General features: G+C 44.2%; 2 protein-coding genes across 9 annotated transcripts in view; one reads left to right on the forward strand and one right to left on the reverse strand.

Annotated features, from left to right (window-relative positions):
• Positions 1 to 7,193, forward strand: part of RUNX2 (RUNX family transcription factor 2) — a 372,515-nt gene extending 365,322 nt beyond the window's left edge. For all 8 annotated transcript variants that reach the window (XM_078647620.1, XM_078647626.1, XM_078647623.1 and 5 more), the window contains one exon: positions 2,665 to 7,193. In XM_078647620.1, the coding sequence (XP_078503746.1) occupies positions 2,665 to 3,143 (479 nt within the window). In that variant the 3' untranslated portion in view covers positions 3,144 to 7,193. The remainder of the gene's footprint in view (positions 1 to 2,664) is intronic.
• The window catches only part of SUPT3H (SPT3 homolog, SAGA and STAGA complex component), a 2,933,604-nt gene that overhangs the window by 2,454,431 nt on the left and 456,615 nt on the right, over positions 1 to 22,558 (reverse strand). The gene's annotated exons all lie outside the window — the stretch shown is intronic.

A 22,558-nucleotide genomic window follows, 5' to 3' on the forward strand; every position in this document is an offset into this window, starting at 1 on the left:
GCCCATGGGCCTTCGTAGCGCTTTACAAATGTTTAAATAAATAAATAAATATTATTGATATTAGACTATTATTTGTTAAAGATAAAATAAATGTTTTGGGTGGTGCGTACAGATTCTGAGTATACATTGGAAACTTTAAATTAATTCTATTGTATTTTCTGTACGTGGGTTCACAAGAACAAACTCTCACTCTAAGAACAAACAACTTCTTGAAAGAATATACATCATAGAAGGGCACATCACCTGCATACGAAAGAGTATTGATTACAGATAGCCCTTTCCCGACCCAGGAAACATCCACCCTACACCACCACATTGAATAGTGTCGCCCTGTCAAACCCTAACCTTTCTAACCACATTTATGGAGTAGATGCTGGTGGTAGTCAAAAATAAAATTTCTTACCAGTGTAACATTCACCATTCGTAGCACACCCGGGGCCTGATTTACAGTTTGGTGACAGGTTACTCTCGTCCGCCTTATTAAAAGAGGCTTATCCTATGGTACTTGTAATAAGGTGAACGGGATATCCCTCATGTTTGTGACGGAGTACCTGTCGCTAAACTCTAAATCAGGCCCTTTGTCTTAGAAATTGAGTATCTTTGAGTTCTAAGGTTAGGAATCGTCACTTCATATTTTGGAACATATGTGTCACGCATGAGAAACTCCATATCATTGATAGTTTATTTTTGTTTGCTCTCCACTTTGATCCTTGTGGACTTCTGCCCTTTGTCAATGCAGCGTCGGCCAGAGTATGGATCCTGTCATATTTAGTCCCTGGTAGATCCATTTATGTATCAAACACAAATTCAGTATAGACAGGATCTGTTTCAGCATTCACTGGGCACAGGTGCAATATGGCTACAAGTATTATTGAGAGAGTGTTACTAAAAATAATATGTGAGTGTTTTTGAGTATGTGTATGTTTATATATCTGTGCGTGCCAATAAATGCCTATATTTATAGAGTTGTGTGCATGTCTGGCATGTTGATGCATGTGTCATTGTGTTGTGATCCAGTCTGCTTTTGCGCGAGCCATAAAAGAAAAGGTTTATATTAACTAAAGGCGATCTTCATGCACTATTCTAATGTATTTCTCGTTAGCACGTGGTGTCATATTTATTGAATGCAACTAGGTGCAATGACTGATTGAGAACCTTGCCTTTCGTTTATATAAAGCAATCCGTTGTATTGGCAGCGCCCTTTAACATGTCTATTTTTAAAGAATTTATATAATTCTTGATTGAGTGAATGAGGTACTTGTCAGTACATATACACCTGAATACATCTTGATGTTAGAACTGACTCAAGTGAAGGGAAAATCCAGTGCAACAGCCTGCTAGCATAATGGACGAGATTTAAGCAGTTTACAGTATCTAAGTAGCGAAAAAGGCCCCACCACCAAGTGAGTGCGGGTCCTTCAACAAGAGACGACAGCCTGATGGTAGACAGCGAACGGGGCACACTATGAACTTCTTGCATACATGCACATATCTACCTGATCAGTTCCATCTAGTGTGATTAAACCCCACCTCTAAAACATTATTAAATTGTAGTGCAACAAAAGCAGAGTGAAAAGAGCTTCATTTGCACAGGGGAGAAGTTTTCATTTGTCCTGCTCCTCTCAGACACTTTCATAGAAGTTTACATTTCAAAGCAGACACAAGAGTTTGTTGCAAACATGAGATATTCTGAAGCTCAATGCATTGCGTGACCAAAAGATTTTTATGAAGACCAATGAAAATATCAAACCCTGGGGAATAATGCAAGGATGATGATGATGTAAAGATGAAGCTAAATTCCATTCCACAAGCATGCCGCACGCGCCTTCACCACCTACAAAAAAGACTGCCCCAGAGGGCCTGATTACAAGTTGGGCGGAGTGGAATCTGTGTAGAATACCCCTCCACCGAATCACAAGTGGGCCAGTGTTACTGCACCGGTTCGCAGATCTGGGAACACCAGACCAACAATTTTGCCAGGCAGGAAACATAAAATCACTTGAGACTTTGGCTCCAACATGAGGCAAACCAGTGTCCCTGCCCATTCTACCCATTGCCAGGACACCTTTTCCCCCTTCCACCGTTGCGTCTCAACCTCGCTTTCTACGCCACTGCCCAGGACCTACTCCCGGGTCCAAATTACCTCCATATCAGAACAGGTGGGACATTTTAGTGTTAATCCTCCCAGAAAATGTAAAACTGGGCAGATTTACACCCAGTTAAACTGGTCTGCACAGTAGTCCCCATTCTTGGGATATAAACTCATAATTACATGGTCCTACCAGCATGTTACTGCACAGTAATGTTGGTTTTGCATGTAGATGTTACACCCCACCAGTATCGTACAACTTGAAATCAGGCACATAACATCATATCTCCAAATGGATTAGGCCTATGAATGTCGAAAGCCAAGCCTAAAATTTTTGTGTGTGAACAAAAAATAATTTGTAAATTTTTCTATGATTATGGATTTAATTTAAAGTTAAAGAACGAGTTTAATTTAAATAAGTAATTCCTGTTGCTTTAAAACTCTTATTTAGTTAAGCTCACTTTTTGAAAGTAATTTGGGAGCACCTGTTTTGCGTAAGGTGTGTTGTTTTGTTCTAGTAAATTCTTACACTAATATTGATGAAGTTCTCTGCTTTATTCTTCTTTCATTAATAGGTGCATCAGAACTGGGCCCATTTTCTGATCCCCGCCAGTTTACAAGCATTTCATCCTTGACGGAGAGTCGTTTTACCAATCAGCGAATGCACTATCCGACCACATTTACCTACACTCCGCCTGTCACTTCAGCCATGTCCCTGGGAATGTCGGCGACCACTCATTATCACACTTACCTACCACCGCCGTACCCTGGCTCCTCACAAAACCAAAGTGGACACTTCCAAACAAGCAGCACTCCATATCTCTACTATGGCACTTCGTCAGGATCTTATCAATTCCCCATGGTACCTGGGGGAGACCGTTCCCCATCCCGGATGCTTCCACCCTGCACCACCACATCCAATGGTGGCACACTGTTAAATCCCAATCTATCCAACCAGAATGACGGAGTGGATGCTGATGGTAGTCACAGCAGCTCACCCACAATTTTAAATTCAAGTGGCAGGATGGATGAGTCTGTATGGAGGCCTTATTGAAATTACTCTTGAGGGGTTTAAATCCTTTTTGTGCAACCTGCTCGTTTAAAACCAAAGTGCCTATTTTTAGAGATTGTACTGTCAATACAGTGCGTATTTGCAACCCGTAGGGTAGCAGCATGGCCATAATCAGCAAACTGCATTGTTTTTTAAGACGAATTTACACATTCCCATGGAACTTTTATGCTGTTTTATTATGTGACATTTCCATTCACAGTCAAAATAACACGATTTTGGAAAGAACAGCTGTGCTTCTGTGAGCACTTCAGGGACTACAAACATCAAATGACATTTCAGCAAGAGTCATAGGCGGCCTTTTTCCAGTCTTTACTTGCATTTATATTTTTTTCAAGTCAACAAAATCCAAGGACTGATTTGTACAATCCAGTCTATCTCACTTGTCGGCAATGAAGAACGCCTTTCGCAGGGCTTTCATGTTAGATGCAGAATAACTATGCAAAATCCATCTAAACATTTCAGGTACCAGAAGACTTGCTGCAGAAGAAAGCAGTTGTTGGATTGATCATCACCATTTCATACTGTAAGACATTCCTTCTCAAAGGTACCCATCGCTATGGACCTTCGTGTTTAAGCGTTGAAATATTTTTGGCACTGACAATTACCAAAGTAATTTTATGATGCCAAATGAAAACAGCAATATCAACTGTAGCCGTAATTTAATAAATACTGTTTGTGTTTGGCTTTATTTTTTGTAAATTATGAATATATATATAAAGTCTGAGGTTACTTGCTAAACCTTATTCATTATATACATCTAAAAAATATTTATAATTATTTAATGACTTTTGGACCTTTAAACATTTCTCATTGTTGCAATATATTGATGACTGGTCCCTGATAGTGATGTATTGTTTATTGGAGCATTATTTCAGCGGTTCAAAATTCGAACCCATAAATGAAATTTGGTTGACATAATATTTGTAGTTTTAAAAAAGAAATCCTACATCTTAGAACAATGGGCGTAGCCTAATTTTTGTAATTTATGAAGGAAGTGTTTTTAACTTGTGTTGGATTTGTGTTTGCCTTTGTGGCAGTTTTGCCTTGTAAACAATAATAGTTTTGTTAAAAGAAGAAATCTAAGCCATACATATCAAGACCCTGGAAGCATAAAATGCTCTATTTGGGGGCGACATTTCTGTGTGCCCATATGTTGGAGTTTTGGACGTGAATTTAAAAAGCACAAGGCACTGTATTGCAGAGGAGTGAGTGAAACTGAATTTTCTTGCTTATACTGGCACAGAAAGCCAGGCTAATTGAGTATGTCCATTCACCGCCGTGCCAATGCAGGATTCACTCAAGATACTATAAGTAATGGTTTTACAGTAGTGAATCTTTCATAGATTCATCCTCTTGTTCAATATTAAATCAGCAGTGTACAAAAAAATCATTTAACATTGCATCTTGAAAAGAAAACTAACCAATATTGTCTATTACAAGTGTCATGTGATGACATAAATAACATGAATATTATAAGCAATATCGTCCAGGACATAATTATTAAATACTGATACATTCCTCAGAATTTGGTCTTGCGATGTCATCTTCAACAAACAAAAAATCTTTCCCTTTTAAAGGGTGTATACAAAGTATGCTTAAAAAGATCATTCTTTCTAATGCTCATATTTCTTTCAAGATGAAAGTGCTAAGTGATTCTATTTATTGTTTGTATGTGGTAGCTTGAAGCTTCCACATGATCATTTGTTTGTAACTGTAAAATATACATGTTTTCTTTAACAGCACTTAAAACCAGTGTCTGGTTACACATTTCAGTTGTTTTTGACTTAACAATGAACAATGTACTGCCAGTGTAAGCTGTTTCTTATTTAATAAAAGGTACTATTTCTACAATATTTTGTATTGCTGAAAAGGGTTTTTTAAAGAAAAGATTTAATGTACGGGTTTTAAATTGTGTCCGAATTGCTTTGTAATGATGTTGTCAGAGTGGCTGCAGGCAGCAACCCAGAAGCACACCGTGTAGATTTTGTTGTAAAAGTCGAGCATTTGGTTTGTTTTCTGGATAAATCTATGGTAGTGTGGGGTGAATAGTGAGCTTATGGATTATGGATTATAGTCAAAAACATATTGTTTATATGCTGGACTAGTAGAGCATAACTTCAAGAATGTACTTACAATAGTTCATGAAGAAAGGGACACAATATGCCTGTAAAAAGAATACATATTGCAGGTAGGTGGTGGTACATGGTTTTGAGGTACACATTTCTAAATATTTAGGAGCATATAAGTGACTAGATGGCTCAAATAAGTGGCCTCAATAGTCCTTCAGTTAAAACCCTTACAAATTGTCCATTATTTATTTATGGGTAATCTAGGATCTCAAATGATTAAAAAATATTTCTTACAGTTCTGAGCGCTTAGCATTTCACATCAGGATGTAAGCCAGTAACATATGGAACTTCTTAGACTCAGAACGTATAGCAACGCCCAGTCTACCAATTTTAAAATAAAAGGGTATAAGAAGTCCTGTTCCCAACAGCCTTCCCATCCTGATCTGATCACAGTGGGACCACTCTACCGCCATTTAAATGGAAAGGACCCCACCAAAAATGTGATCACACTAAGTCGCACCTTTTTAGAAATCATACCCTTTTCCATTGAGGGATTCCTTACACACCTCATACATTTCTGCACTAATGTATAACAGGTGGCCTGTAGTAGGTTAGGGCACAGTGGCTGCCAAAAATCAACCAAACCAATATACAACACCAAATTAAATAAAAATAAGTATGTTACTAGACAATGCTGTTCATTTGCCAGTAGATAACCAGCGGAGGAACATATTATGTGCCCCACATCCATGTGTTCACATTTTCAAAATCTTACTGTTAATTGGTGACTGGCCAGACACACCTAGAGTGGAGGTGCATGCTGCAGCATCTCTATGTGATTGTCACCATATTTGTGGCTGTGATGGCAAGTGGCTGTGGTGGCAAGTGCCCATTTTCAAGGAAAGTGGGCACTTGCCACCAATCCAGCTCAGTCAATGGGGTCATAGTTGCAAATGAACCTTCTGGCACCCGGTTTGCAACCCAACAGCATGACCCTAGATGACTGTGTTCTGGATATTGCACTATTATGTCTTCCCACGGTTGCCGTCATATTACTCCACCATGTTGCAGGAGTCTTAAGGGAATGCATAGTGTGTCTTTGTCACTTGGTTACTAACTTTTGCAAATAGGAAAGATTTTAGCATGCATTAGTACCAATTTGGCACCTTTAAGCACACTGAGACCAAATACATGACAATCGATTAATTAGTAAAAGACAAATAATCCAAATCCCCTACTTACAAATAAGGACTAATTAATAGTCGTAATAAACCAAAGCACCAACCTCATAAACGATGGTGTATCTGTATTATCACCTACTAGTTTTCAGGAAGGTCAGGACTTTACTTTTCAGCCCTCAGTCAAATGCAACAGCCTTGCTTGTGACTTTAGGTGCCAACACGCTTTAAAGGCAGCACGCTACAGAAATCCATAAAGCAAGAAGCATTGACCCCATTGTTTATCGTTACTGCAGAGCACAATCTTGGAAACCCTCGCCTTGTTCTCGCTTTAAATTATCTTGCATTTCAGTTTAGCATTTTTGTCTGCCAGAAGTTTAACATATTCTGTTTACTTCCTGTTTACACGTACATCTTTGCTTTTTGAATGCAATACGTTCAAACATATCAGCCAAAAACATTTTGTCATATTGTGTTTGTAAGGTACTATAACTGACATTCCATTTTTTTAAAATAAGCACAATATTGTTACATTTCTGCTGAAACAAGGTACTTGTAGCATTTCCAATAAATATGAACTTTATAGGTGCTTGGTATTTTATATTCATGCACCTACATGAGTTGTGCTTAGTGCCACAAATTTCTGATTGTGGAAGAGTTTACTCTGACTTCAAAGGGACTTTTATATCGTATGTTGCGAACTGTACATTGAATTGTTTATTTGCTCATGGTTTTAATATTGATATGATTTGCATTTTCATTTCCAATAAAATTGCTTTTTGTTATTTTTTTCTTCTTGATTCTTTACTTGTGAAGTTTGTTTTTATCAGTATGGATTCTATACTACCAAACTAGTCACATTCAGATCGCCTAATGATGTCAACATTGACATTCACATACACACACTCCTTTGAAGTTCTAGGAAAATACTCTCCATATTACTTTGGATTATTTCTCGTGGTCAGACGTGAAGTCCTGGCTCAGTGTAATAGGTAGCAGGATTGAAAACATACTAGATAAAATAGTATATGGTCCCTATCCATATCATTTTTGGGGTATGCAAAGCAATCTACAAGGTGGAGATGTGGAACTTCACTCCCCCAGCACTATTTTCTTCAGCTACTGTGTCATCATGGTGTCCTCTCTTCTGACTGGAAGGATATTGCCCACTGCTAAAAAACAGAAGTCTGTCACGGTAAAATAATTTGGGATGGATCTCCAACATGTGAACTTTCTTCAGCTCACAAGAGATTCAACTCTAAGTCACGTGCCACCAGAGACTGTTTTTTTCACCTCTCCGGTAAGAAGCAGCAGTACTATTGTCTTGTGTTTCCCTTTTTTGAATAGTACCACTTTGATCTTTCACTGGCATATTTCAGATTCTTCTGATTAAAAAAAAACAGAATCACACTAGCCATTCATTGCCATGCAATACATGTGGCAGACAGTTTTTGGCCATTAACCCTAAGAAGGCTTGTGAGTTCTTGTTTCTCCAGCATTGTATTTGTCATAGATTCACATGCTTGAATTAATTCCAGCCGTCAGTCAGGAATCCTTGGTATACACTGTAGACATAGCAGTGTGCACAAACACCCAACAGCCTTAGAATATCCACCTCGATTTGTGACCCAGGCATCGGCCACTCAGATGGGGAGACACAGTTCTCATTCCCCCTTCAAAGGCTCCACTGCTCAGTTTCTACTGAACATCTGGTCAAAGAACAGAGCTGCTCTCTTCTCTTATCCAGAAGTATTTTACAGTAACTTGCACATCTGTCTGTCTCTAGTTGATACAGCTTTTACTCCTTCTGCAGGAGGTCGGTCTAGTGCTCCTTTTTGTCATTGGGTGGCTGGTTGTTCAGCCATCTGTTTCTTCAGTCTTTATGATTCCTGTGGGGCTACGAAAGTTTGTAGATGTCCTTAACCCCTTCAGTGCTAATGACAAGGGTAACTCGTCATGGAGTTTCCATTGATTTCAATGGAAAGTCAATGGAAGAGCATCATGTGCCTTAGCAGCCAAGTGGTTAAATACCAACTGATTTCATTTTCTATTTCTATAGGCATTCAAGAACTTCAGTAACAAGGCTAAGTGCTTAAATTACCTTCGCCTAGTAGTTATTCTGTTAAACATGCTTCCTCAGAGGCCAGTTCGAACACTAAGAAGTACAAACTAGATCCTAATACCACTAGTAATCCTCTTAAGGCCAATCCTTTGGCAGTGATATATCCTCGGATTCTGTCGGCAAGGGCCAGACGTTTGGCACAAGTGACAGCACTCTGTCACAACAAATATCCAAACAAATAGCAATTGATCTTCTGCAAGTACCCTGCAGAAGTCTCCCAAATTTCCTTGTATAGTAACATCACGTTCAAATGTTCTGTTGTTGAGGAGGATGGCATATACTCAATGAATAAAGAAATTGCGATCGGTACCTCCTTTGTCAGCCAGGTAAGCTATATCAGTGATGAACACTGTGTTGACGATGAGCAAGACCCTGTTGACGATGAGCAGGACCTCGGCAACAGGCCGTCTGTGGACAATGGCCATCCCTCTGAATACAAGTTTCAATGACAAACCTAACAATGGCAACACCGTTTGATAACTTTGAAGCCAGAAAATTAGTTGAAGACATCAATATCATCAATGCTGAAAACTTTGATGACATATTACATATTAGTCCACAAATGTCTGCTGTGCTACTGCAATTGGCTATTTCAATGTTGCTAATTACACCACAGCCTCCAGCAAGATTACTCGGGGAAGATTATTTCAGTGATGACAAGCCAACCAATAACGTAAAACAAGGAATGATGCAGGTGTACTTGAATGAGGATGGAAAGCAGCATGAAGAATCTGGTACACTCACATGGATCCGACTATATAAGGTATCCATAATAATGACTCAGGGGAGGTGGAACCTTACTGGCATCAGAGCCAAGACAAGGACAGATGATGGATTGAGAGCAATCGGCATTCCCGGAAAAGCCACTGATGCAAATTCTTGAAGGCTTTCCAGACTCATTGAAGCCCATGCTTTAGAAATTTTATAGAAGGGTGCCACTGCCTACACCTTATCTTTCACACTATTTGCCTCAATCCAGCAGTCCAGATGTTACTGTCACAACCGGTAGCCCCCAACCTCTTCCAATTCCTTCTAAACAATTTAAAGCTGTTATTAGTCCTTCTCCGCCTCTAACGCCTGACGCTCATCATGTTTTTGCTGGACCATCATAGGAGCATTCTCAACGACGACTCTCCTGACTCTGACAGCAACAGAAGATAAGATCGAGGCAATAAAGCTGATGATAACCAGGGCGATCACTAACAGGACCAACTTCATACAAATAATTAAATGACTCAGTGAGATGCCACGTTCCTTCTAAGAGAGAAAATAGAAATCCCATTCCACACAATTCAATACCTACGGATACTGGGAAGATCCAGAGCTGCATAGACCGTACAGCTTAACAATGTGATATACTGATGCCTTTTCTAGATTCTCTAGTACAGAGAGTTCGATTTTCTAGACCCACTGGTACTAAGGACTCGGTCAATGTGCCAAACTGAGACATAAAACCAGTTGAACTGCAACCACCCGACAAACCATTGAATATTTAAGTGTGATGTGTTTCAGGTAATGTTCATCTCTAGAACACTTTATGACCTATATTAAGTATAGATAAAGAACAACACACATTTAAAATGATACCTCATACATATTTTTTATGCCACACTGATCTCTTAGTATCAGTATAGTAGTGCACCATGCATATGTGAAGATTCTGGCGTGGCCAACACCATGCCAATATGCAGGCATCCACTCCATAGACAATGTACTACATACACACTAACCTGAAACTCAAATTCATCTCTTAGCTCACCAATTTCCCTTTGTAAGAGGTCCCATTGTTACTCGTGGGATCCAGATTACATGGAGGTCATCTAGTCATCTAAAGTAGAACATAATGCATAGTCAGAAACCACATAGCCCATATTAGCCGAGGGAATCAAAGGGATATCAGGTACTCACTGCACTTTCTAATCCCTAACTTCTCCGCTTATCCATCTCCAGAATCCGGAATACAGGCAAAGCAAAGTGGCTTTGCTTGGCCTTGTAAATATGGCCCAGGGCACAGTGCCACCAGAGCGTAAAAAAAAGTAACACTCCGGTGGTGCTATGTACTTGTAAATATGCCCCTAAGGAGAATATTTACAAGGGCATTGTGCCATGGGAGGGTCACTTCTTCAGACGATCTGGTGGCGCAATGCCCTGCTCCATATTTATAAGGTGGCACTAAGCCACTTTCTGGGTTTTAATGCTGCCTTGTAACTATGGCCCTCCTCGCCTCCATTTTCTGCAGCTAAGAAGTGTGCAACGGGTGTTGCTGTGGGCGTTCCCAGGCATCACCCATTGCTTTTTAGGTCGAGCCTGTCCCATTCCGCAGGAATGGATAGGATCGAATTCATGTCGGCAAAATCCTCTTCAAACTAAGGGGTTTCAGCCCGGCGTTTTCTTGCAGTTCACGTGAACATGCACGAGCATTCACGGCCAGGGCTTCTCCTCCCCTAGCAGCACTCCTCCCACACCAGCACCTCCCCCCTCCCACACCAGCACCTCCCCTCTCTCTCCCCGCAAACACAGCCTTGCCGTAGCAGCACTCCTCCCACACCAGCACCTCCCCCCTCCCACACCAGCACCTCCCCTCTCTCTCCCCGCAAACACAGCCTTCCTTTCATTTCTGCTCCCCCTCCCCAGCCAGCTTCCCCCAGGCCGTGTTCCCTCAGATATGCTATTGCATATCGTTTGCTACCTCTTGTATTTTGTTGCTCTTGATACTTGCACAACTGTCACTATTGTCTCATGTAACGTAACGTTTGCTTTTGTAACATGCTCACTTGTAATTTTGGCTTCATGTATCTAAAAACGCCTCCCTCGCGCTCCTTTCTCCCTCTCTCCCGCTGCCTAGTCCTCCCACCCCCTCCCTCTCCAGCGCGCGCTCCACTCGCACCTGCCTGCTGCTCCCCCACCCACCCCCCAACCAGCAATTCACACACAGCAACACCACTCACACACGCAACGCAACTCATCCACGCAACCCCACTCATCGACGCAACTCACACACGCAACGCCACTCACACACGCAACGCCACTCACACACGCAACGCCACTCACACACGCAACGCCACTCACACGCAACGACACTCACACACGCAACGCCACTCACACACGCAACGCCACTCACACGCAACGCCACTCACACACGCAACGCCACTCACACACGCAACGCCACTCACACACGCCACTCACACACGCAACCCCACTCATCCACGCAACCCCACTCATCCACGCAACCCCACTCATCCACGCAACCCCACTCATCCACGCAACCCCACTCACACACGCAACGCCACTCACACACGCAACGCCACTCACACACGCAACGCCACTCACACACGCAACGCCACTCACACACGCAACGCCACTCACACATGCAACGCCACTCACACACGCAACGCCACTCACACACGCAACGCCACTCACCCACGCAACGCCACTCACCCACGCAACGCCACTCACCCACGCAACGCAACTCACCCACGCAACCCCACTCACCCACGCAACCTCACTCACCCACGCAACCTCACTCACCCACGCAACCCCACTCACCCACGCAACGCCACTCACCCACGCAACGCCACTCACACACGCAACGCCACTCACACACGCAACGCCACTCACACACGCAACGCCACTCACACACAACGCCACTCACACACGCAACGCCACTCACACACGCAACGCCACTCACACACGCAACGCCACTCACACACGCAACGCCACTCACACACGCAACACCACTCACACACGCAACGCCACTCACACATGCAACGCCACTCACACACACAACTCATCCACGCAACCCCACTCATCGACGCAACCCCACTCACCCACGCAACGCAACTCACCCATGCAACCCCACTCACCCACGCAACGCCACTCACACACGCAACGCCACTCACACACGCAACACCACTCACACACGCAACGCCACTCACACACGCAACGCCACTCACCCACGCAACCCCACTCACCCACGCAACCCCACTCACCCACGCAACCCCACTCACCCACGCAACGCCACTCACACACGCAACGCCACTCACACACGCAACACCACTCACACACGCAACGCCACTCACACACGCAATGCCACACGCAACGCCACTCAGACACGCAACTCATCCACGCAACCCCACTCATCGACGCAATGCCACTCATCGACACAATGCCACTCACACACGCAACGCCACTCACACACGCAACGCCACTCACACACGAAACGCCACTCACACAAGCAACGCCACTCACCCACGCAACCCCACTCACCCACGCAACCCCACTCACCCACGCAACCCCACTCACCCACGCAACCCCACTCACCCACGCAACGCCACTCACACATGCAACGCCACTCACACACGCAACGCCACTCACACACGCAACGCCACTCACACACGCAACGCCACTCACACACGCAACTCATCCACGCAACCCCACTCATCCACGCAACCCCACTCATCGACGCAATGCCACTCACACACGCAACGCCACTCACACACGCAACGCCACTCACACATGCAACGCCACTCACACATGCAACGCCACTCACACATGCAACGCCACTCACACACGCAACGCCACTCACACACGCAACGCTACTCACACACGCAACGCCACTCACACACGCAACGCCACTCACACACGCAACGCCACTCACACACGCAACGCCACTCACACACGCAACGCCACTCACACACGCAACGCCACTCACACACGCAACGCCACTCACACACGCAACGCCACTCACACACGCAACGCAACTCACCCACGCAACCCCACTCACCCACGCAACCCCACTCACCCACGCAACCCCACTCAACGCCACTCACACACGCAACGCCACTCACACACGCAACGCCACTCACACACGCAACGCCACTCACACACGCAACGCCACTCACACACGCAACGCCACTCACACACGCAACGCCACTCATCATATTGTGCTGCAAAACTAAATACTTATAAGGTCCCACAAGCGAGACCTATTTGCAATGCCAATGCTTGTTGACAATGCCAAAGATCTCAGCGCCAAAAACTAACGCCTTTGAAAAGGAGGCGTTATAGGGAAGTAACAAGGAGAAATACTTTTATTTCTCCTCAGTTTTTGCTCTCTGTGTGATGCATTCTGTAGCACACATAGAAAGAGCAAAACCTCATTATTTATAGTTTTTTGTGCAGGAAGGTGTCCCTTCTTGCACAAACACAATCATACCTGCATTGCAAGAATGTTTGTACTATGATGCAAGGGTGCCTGAGCTGGCGCTAGGCAGCTTTTTTAGCGCCAGCACAAGATGCACCGTATTCTGGTAAATACAGCGTATCCCTGCGTTTTTGAAATGATGTAGTGCGGCGCAGCTAAATTACTTACAGTGCCGCGCTGCACTATTTCGTTGTAAAAATGCCCCTGTGTGCAATATCTGATAACAATGAATTAGAACTGAAGAGGCAACTTTGGATTAAATACTACAGAGATATTCAAGTGAACGTGATTATCACGTTAGAAAGAACAGAAAATAAACGTGCATTCCACGTTAATCACACGTATTAACTTTTAATTGATTAACACCTGCATTTCAAGCAGGGGAATACCTAAAAGATAAAAGACATAATAATTGTGACAATGCCCATCCAGAGTTAATGACAAGTTTCCAGAGGCTAGGGTATAAATCAGATGTATGGCGATTCTCCACCAACTGTGGGAGGAAGTTGCCTGTTATATGAAATCCTGTGATGGCCAGATGTAGGTAGGTCCCGCACTAGAAGACAACTAGAATCGAGCTTTGTCTTTCTCGCCATTTCAGTGAGTACCCTGACACGTTACGACTGGGGCTAATCAACCCCCCCTCTAGATGCCTTTTCCACAAGGTATAGATTTTTTTACCTCTTCTTTTCACTACCAAACAGGACTACTGCTTGAGTCTAGACTACAGGGGACGTGACCTTTCACACATACTTTGCCTGCCATCTGTTTAGAGTAGATGAAGATACCTTGTTCCTGATGAAATGCCAAGATCCGTTTGGACTATATAGGGCATGAAACATGGCGACCCCCTGCACACCTTACACATCTTTGTGAACTGAAGCGGTATAATCCCCCCTCTTCAGTCTACAACTTCATAGTCGGTGTTTTTACTTATGGTACAGGTACCCAGTGAATAAACTATTTTTGGAGAATCCTGTAGCTATTTTTAAAACCACACTCACACTTTCCCATTTCTACTCACTACACATATGCCCCACATTAACTTTTAGCTTCACGTCGGCAACCAGAGAAGACATCCGGCAAAGAGCCCCCTCGCAGGGTATTGCAGCGTCGGCCCAACGAGGAGTTGCAGAATGATGAAGCATGACACCCTTCGGGGTGTGTGAGGGCCCGTGCTCTTTATTGGAGCTATTCCTTTCCAACCACGTACTCTCTTTATAAGCACCTGGCTCCAACTATTACATCCACTTTGCCCTCCCTTTTCTCCACCCCATTCAACATGCGAACAGCTTACCCTTTCTTTCTTCATAACTGCCCGGGGCCTGTAAGCTGGACCTCTCAAGCTCCTGTCCCTCCCTGTGAGATTAAAATGAAGAATCCAGCCACAATATCAACCTTGGCAACATGAGTTCAGTTATCTCTGCAGCAGCACGGCCTCACTCATGAAACCCTCTGGCTCCTTGTACTACTCCAGCTGACAAGGAAGCTTGTCGCCTGGATAGAGTAGGCAAACGTGTGTTTTTATAGCAACAGTAGCCAAAATTGCGAATTCTTCTGACATACTTTCACATTGAGATGGACAATTGTGGTATGAAATTCCTCTTTTTTCTGAAAAGCTGGCAGATGAACACCATGCCCATGCGAGAACCATTTTAAATAAGGGAAAAATTAGTCTTCAGCCTTTTTTCATGCCTCCCGAAGCGTCCAACAGTGTCTTCCACCAGATCTCAACAGGGGCACATCTGAGATGGTGTGGATGGTTCCATAACACACTAATCAAGCTTAAGGGCAGTCTAGCATTTTGGATATGCCCTTTGATGGTGAGCACCTATTTTGTAAGAATGTGAATAAAGTTCTACAGGCAATTTAAACAAATACTGACCTGGCCTTTGTTTGGACACTCTTCTGAAGTGACAAAACTTTCCAATAGAGATGACCGTTTTATAGACAGAAGGTTGGTTACCAATACTCTAATTTGTGACAATATGGAAAGCACCACACGCTCTCAGACAGACACTAGCAGAAAGGGCAAGGAGCTGTTTCTGGCAAAACCAAACTCGCTCTCACCGAACTGGATTTGTTGGCTTGACAGCTGCCTTCAACATTCATACCAGTTGGGGGAACGTTTTAGGCTTTCGTTCAGACCTGGTGCAACATCTCAGACCTCTGGGTACCGGATGTTATCGGACAATGGCATTAGATATAATTTACTTCAAGATCCCCTCTATGACCTCCAAAGAGAGAAAAGTGTCACCATCAGGAGACAACGCAAACAGAAATCCTCAAGATCTCAAGGCCTAATGAAATTAAGGGTTTTATTTGAGGTTCTTCATCATCATGAAAAAGTCTGTAAAGTGGTGCACTATTTTGAATCGGAGGGCTCTCAAACGTTTACCTAAAAACAAGGCTTCAGGATGGTGTCACAGATTGATATACTTCAATCTATTTACGGAGACGATTATAGGGTAATTCATACACCTAGAGGACACATATTGCCACATGCCAATCCATGTTCAGTACTACAAATATCTAAAATTCTTGGATAACACTTTCTTCAGTTCAAGAGCTAACTATTTGGCATCAAATTGGCCCCACGAGTCTGTACAAAATGTCTAACCGCAGTGGTAGCCAATCACATTGTCTCGATACAAGATTTTTCATATGTAGAGCTGATCTTTCTGCATAGTCACCCCATATTTGTTGCCTTTTCTGGGCCATATATTTTTGCTGACATTAGACCTCTGTGCACTTTAACCCTGTAAACCAGTAGTACCATGCCTGTGCTTCAGCTTTAAACATTGTTGAATTGGCATACTCCTAATTGGTATATTTAACTTAGCTATAACTCCCTAGAATATAGTACAAGATGTACCCAGGGCCTGGAAGTTAAATGTCACGAGTGGACTGCAGCATATATTGTGCCATCCACTACAGAGGTAGTGCAAACCTGGCTTCAGTTCTACCCTGTGTAGCCTGAATGTAGCAGTGTAAAAACTGCAATCCGACCAGTCAAAATAAACCTGTTTGACATATCAAAACCTTCCTTTTAAATATTAATAATTCACCTCTACATAGGCCTTGAAGCTTACTAGGAAGTATGCATGGTATTTAAAAATAGGACAGGACAGTGACTGCCCCAAACTGTTTTAGTGTGAGATGTGGGAGGACTCTAGGATTACCATTGTACTATCCCCCCAAAGACAGACACCCTGATATTAGCTTCTGTGTTGACACCCTGTGAATCTCTTAGTGCCTCCCCTGCGTCTCTTGAGGTCCTGGGGGGCTTTAGAAGTGTACTCCTGTGGTGGATTGGGACTTAAAGGACTAAAGTCAGAAGGTAAAATCTTTGGCCAGGACTAACCAGGTTGGCAAATCCCATCCACGCGCGATCGCGGTCAGTTTCAAATTGCATCTAAGTTCTGGCTTACAGCGACCATTGACTATCATTTGCACTATATGCTTCTTGACACTATTCCTACTTAAAACTTTTAAAAACTTTATCTCTGATTCCACTTTTTGGATATTTGTTGTTTTCTTTTCTTAAATTATACTCTATTTTTCTAATTCAGTTTGGGATTTTATTACTGTTGTGGTACTGGATGGATAATTTACATATTGCCCTTCGTTAAGCCTGTCTGTGCCATAGCTACCAGGTTTTGAGCTCAAGTTAATTTAGTGACTTTGAAGATTCACCCTACAAAGGGTTGTGAACATTCCTTGAGGTGGGTAGTCAACCACGTCAAATAATAATCCGGGTTCATACACGGCTCATCAAGACATCCAAAAAACATGAGGTAAACACTGAAATTCAGCAAACTCTCAACCTATTTCATCTGCTTGGGTTGACGCTAAATGCTCCAAAATCCAATCCCTCACCAGTTGTTTCTAGTTTCTATATGATCAAACATGCCACACGCTACACATGCTTCAATCTCTGGAGGGGAGCAACTGACCTATAATCTTAGCCCAAGATAATTAATTCACAACACTGAATCACAGTTCACATATATAAAGTGGTTTTTTTGTCTGACAGATGATGCATTCCCCTTGTGCCTCATGTTACTTTTGGATGAGCTCACTCAAGAACTAGCATAACTTCAGGGGACTTTTTTTTTAGCGGAAAGTCACCCAATCAGTCAATAGGACAATCCTATAGTAATTATACCACCCATGAAAAAATAAACTCTTGTGGTAAATGGTGAAAGAGCTCATTTTTATTGGGCAATATCTGCATATTCAGTATCTCCAGCTCCACTTGATGATGGATGCCTCACTAAAAGGCTGGGCCACACAACTTCATATGCAACAAGCAGACTCCAGAATAAACTGGAGCAGTCTCTGCATATAAATATACTATATTTGAAATCGTTAAGACTAGTGCTGGAATCATTCTTACACAGTGCCTAAAATCAAGAGATGCTCATAAGGACGGACGGTATGCCAACTCTACATTACATCGTCAAGCAAAGATGAAAAACATCTCATTTTCAATCAATAAGCACAATGCCTGAGGCATTGGGTGTTATGCCATGGAGGCGCATTATCAGGACATATTCCAGTACAACACAGTGTGTGGGCAGATGCCCTCTGCAGGAAAGACACCAACTCCCACGAATGGGAGGTAGACACCAGACGGTTACAGCAGGTGTTTCAGGGATGGGGTATCCTGTATGACAATCTTTTAATGACTTCAGAGCATGCACTATGCCAATTCTTCGCAGGCCAATGCTGGCCCCCAAGAACTGGGAGAGAAGCACTTTTGATGCTTTGGTTAGGATATTTGCATTAATCTCTTCACGGTTCCATTGGAATCCATAGTTTAGTGCAAAACCAAAAGAGTCACTGCTGTCTCATCTTGGTTGCTCCAGCTTGGGTCAGACAATTCTAGAATATGGACCTTTGGGATGTAAAAATGCCTCATGAGCCTCCAAACGCTGGGGGTTACTCTAGCCCAATGACTAGAGTAGTAGCGCTAGGAATGTCCTTGCTCCCCCGAACGCGGCTCACAGCGGAGCCGCGTTCGGGGGAGCAAGGACATTCCTAGCGCTACTACTCGAGTCATTGGGCTAGAGTAACCCCCAGCGTTTGGAGGCTCATGAGGCATTGTACCCGAAAAAATGAAGTTATTTGCGCATTAGCAGAGAACTTCATATTATTTGTAGGCACATTGTAGCACTACATTTCTTTTGTAAAAACACTTTTTTACTTAGAAAAACGTGAGTAAGGTGGGGTGTGGTGCACCCTGTCCTGAAGAAGGAGTTGATCTCCGAAACATGTCGACGCACCCAAGGGGTGTTGTGCTTAATATCACATAATCACCTCGACCTGCACCTTTTTAATAGTACCAGCTCGGGGGTTCATTAAAATTTAATTGACCTTCCCCACGAGCCAGGTACTTTTTAACAATTCACTCACTTAACTTTCTCCACCACATACTCACACACAACCCTCACACGCACCACGCATAGTCTTGAGATTTAGTGCTCCTGCGTAGTCGTAGGTCGTAGCACGCCGCATCCCGTAGAGGGGTGCGAAGACCCCAATGATGAAGCATGACACCAAGGGCCCTTTTGGTGTGTGAGGGGTATTTTAAAAACACTATGTGCTCCCCACCACAGTAGGGAACACATGATCCATTCTATTCTTATTGTTTATTTACAGTACCAGGGAGAACGAATCCACCGCTTTTTCTCTCTCTCCCCCCTTTGTTATTTATAGCATCTAAACTAATGCCCTTCGGAGTAGTCCATATCCCTAGACATCAGTTTGGAGAGGGGGGGTGAGGATATGTGGGGCGGTAAGGAATCTTATGACTACAATATGTCTCTACCAGATACATAGTTACCAAAGGTAAGAAACGTGTTCATCTGACAGAGACTGTAGTTGTAGATTCCTAACCTTTTGAATAGTTACCGCAGCAATACCAACCCTGGAGGAGGATCTGCAAACCAAGATCACATGAGTAAGTCTTGGAGGACCAAACGGGCAAATACCTGTCCCTTTGGACTTGGCTGTCCAGGCAGTAATGTTGTGCAGGGATACCCACATTGCTGCCTGACAGATATCCAGGACTAGGACTAGGACTCTGCTTGCTAACGCAGTGGTCGCCGCTGTTGCTCTAGCAGAGTGAGCATGTAACCCAACAGGAGGTTCCTTCTTTGCCAATACGTAGCACAATTTATAGCAGAGGACAACCCATCGAGGGATGGTCCTTTTTTGTACTGCACGGCCTTTCTTGGCACCAACATAGCCAATGAAGAGTTGATCATCTATTCGGACGTCTTCTGTATGATCAAGATATAAAAACAACACATGTTTTGGGTCCAGGCCATGAAGTCTCTCCTCTTCCTTGGAAGGATGCCAGGGTGGGTAAAAGGTGGGCAGAGTAATGGATTGTCCCACATGAAGGGGTGTGACCACCTTAGGAAGGAACAAAGCTTTTGTTTGAAGCACCAATTTATCTGGATGGACAGACAGATAGGGAGGCTTGGAAGACAGAAACTGGAGCTTACTAACTCTGCGGTGATGGCAATGAGGAAAGCAGTCTTAAGGGTTAGATGCCTGAGAGGGCCATTATGAAGAGGTTCGAAGGGAGCACACATAAGAAAAGTCAGAACCTAATTTAAATCCCATAGGGGAATTATGAAAGGAGACGGAGAAAACAAGTAAGAAACCTATTGATGATGGGTGATTTGAATAAAGATGCTGATCTGGAAGTCTCAGAAAGACAGAGATAGCCAAATGATAACCTTTAACGGTGCCCAAAGCAGAGCCTTGCTGGGCCAAAGAAAGTATGTACAACAGGACCTCTGAAAGAGGGGCAGAAAGGGGATCAACAGCCTTAGCTTTGCACCATGCCACAAATTTGTTCCATCTACAGCCATATACAGTTTTAGTAGAGGGACGCCTGGCTCCCAAGATGATATCACAGAGTTAGGGTGGAATGTTGAAAGCTGTCAACTGCTGCTGCTTAATGTCCACGCAAGGAGGTGGATACTGGACAGGTTCGGGTGAAGAATAGACCCCTGCTACTGCAACAGAAGATCCTCCCGAAGGGGCAGTCTGATCAGAGGATCGACAGCAATGCTCAGAAGGTTAGAATACCAAACTCTTCATGCCTAATCCGAAGCCACAAGAATGACTTGAGCGCGGTCGTGATTGATCTTCCAGCACACTATGGGCAGAAGTGGTATAGGCAGAAAGGCGGCTGAAACTCCACTCGCGACGATAAGTGGTGCTGAGCGAGCGCAGCCTTGGAAACTCCAACGCACAATACTGCCGATATTGCACATTTTCTTCAGAGGCGAACAGATCTAACCAAGGAGCGCCCCATCACTGAAAGAGGCTTTGCGCCACCTCTGGATGGACACACCATTCGTGATCAATCAGGTGCCGACGACTGAGTTTGTCCGCTCTGACGTTCAGAGAACCCGCCAGGTGGTGAACTGCCAGGAATATGCCCTGATGTTCCAGCCATGTCCACAGGTGGAGAGCCTGCTGACAAAGGATACACAACACCACTCCGCTCTGTTTGTTGCAGTACCACATGGCGATGGTGTTATCCGTGAACACCTGCACCACTTTCCCTTTAAGAGAGGGAAGGAATGCCTTTAGTGCCAGTCTGATCGCCCGTAGCTCCAACAGACTGATTTCGGGACCTGACTCAGTCGGAGACCAGATGCCTCAGCTCTCTACCTCTCCCGGGTGGGTGCCCCATCCCAGGAGTGACGCATCCGTCACCACCGTCAGATCTTGTTGGGGAATGGAGAGGGATCTGCCTCTGACCCAATCTTGATTCGTTAGCACTACTGCAGTTGGTGCACAGTTCCCTCTGAGATATGGACGTAGTTGAAAAGATTCCCCTGATACTGCGCCCACTGGAACTTCAATTCCCACTGCAGAGCCCGCATATGCCATCTGGCATGATCCACCAGCAAGATGCATAAGGCCATGAGGCCCAGAAGCCTCAGAGTCATTGCTACCGAAATCTAGGATAGAGGCTGAAACATCGGTATCATAGTCCAAATATCCCAGTCTCGCTGCTTGGGAGAATAGGCCGAAAATGCACTGTGTCCAAAATCACTCCGATGAAAGAGAGCATCTGAGAGGGAATCAGGTGCGACTTCGGCACGTTGATAGTGAACCCCAGTAAGTGCAAGAGGTCAGCCATAGTCTGGAGGTGGGATACGACAGCCTGGGCCAAGCCCGCCTTCAACAGCCAGTCGTTGAGATAGGGGAAGACTGGTATCCCTGATCTGTGCAGATGAGCCGCGACCCCCAGCATCATTTTTGTTAACACACGAAAGGGCACTGGTAACGCTAAAGGGGAGCACGGTGAAAGTGCTCGTGGCCCACTGTAAGTAACATCTGTGGGCAGACAGGACAGGAATATGGAAATAAGCGTCCTGCAAGTCCAACGCTACCATCCAGCCTCCTTGGTTGAGTGCAGAAAGGCCCTGGGCAAAAGTGAGCATTTTTATGCGCACCAGAAAGTAGCGGGAATAACAACCAGGTCCTTTTCTGGCACAGGGACCCTCTTTATGGCCCCCTTAGCTAAGAGAGCTATAACTTCCTTGCGGAGAAGAGCCAAATGATCCTCCAACATATGGTCGTAAGAGGGCGGCATTGAGGGAGGGGTAGCCTTGAAGGAGAGGGAGTAGCCCCTTCGAACTATCTGCAGAACCCACCTTTCCGATTTAATGGACTGCCAGCGGAGAAGATGATGGTGAATCCTACCTCTGACTGGCCGATGGTGGGCCTGAAACATCAGACTAGGAGGGTTTGGAGGCAGTGGCAGAGGGGGTGAGTGTGTACTGGCACGT

The sequence above is a fragment of the Lissotriton helveticus genome, chromosome 6, assembly GCF_964261635.1.
Source record: "Lissotriton helveticus chromosome 6, aLisHel1.1, whole genome shotgun sequence".
NCBI lineage: Eukaryota > Metazoa > Chordata > Amphibia > Caudata > Salamandridae > Lissotriton > Lissotriton helveticus.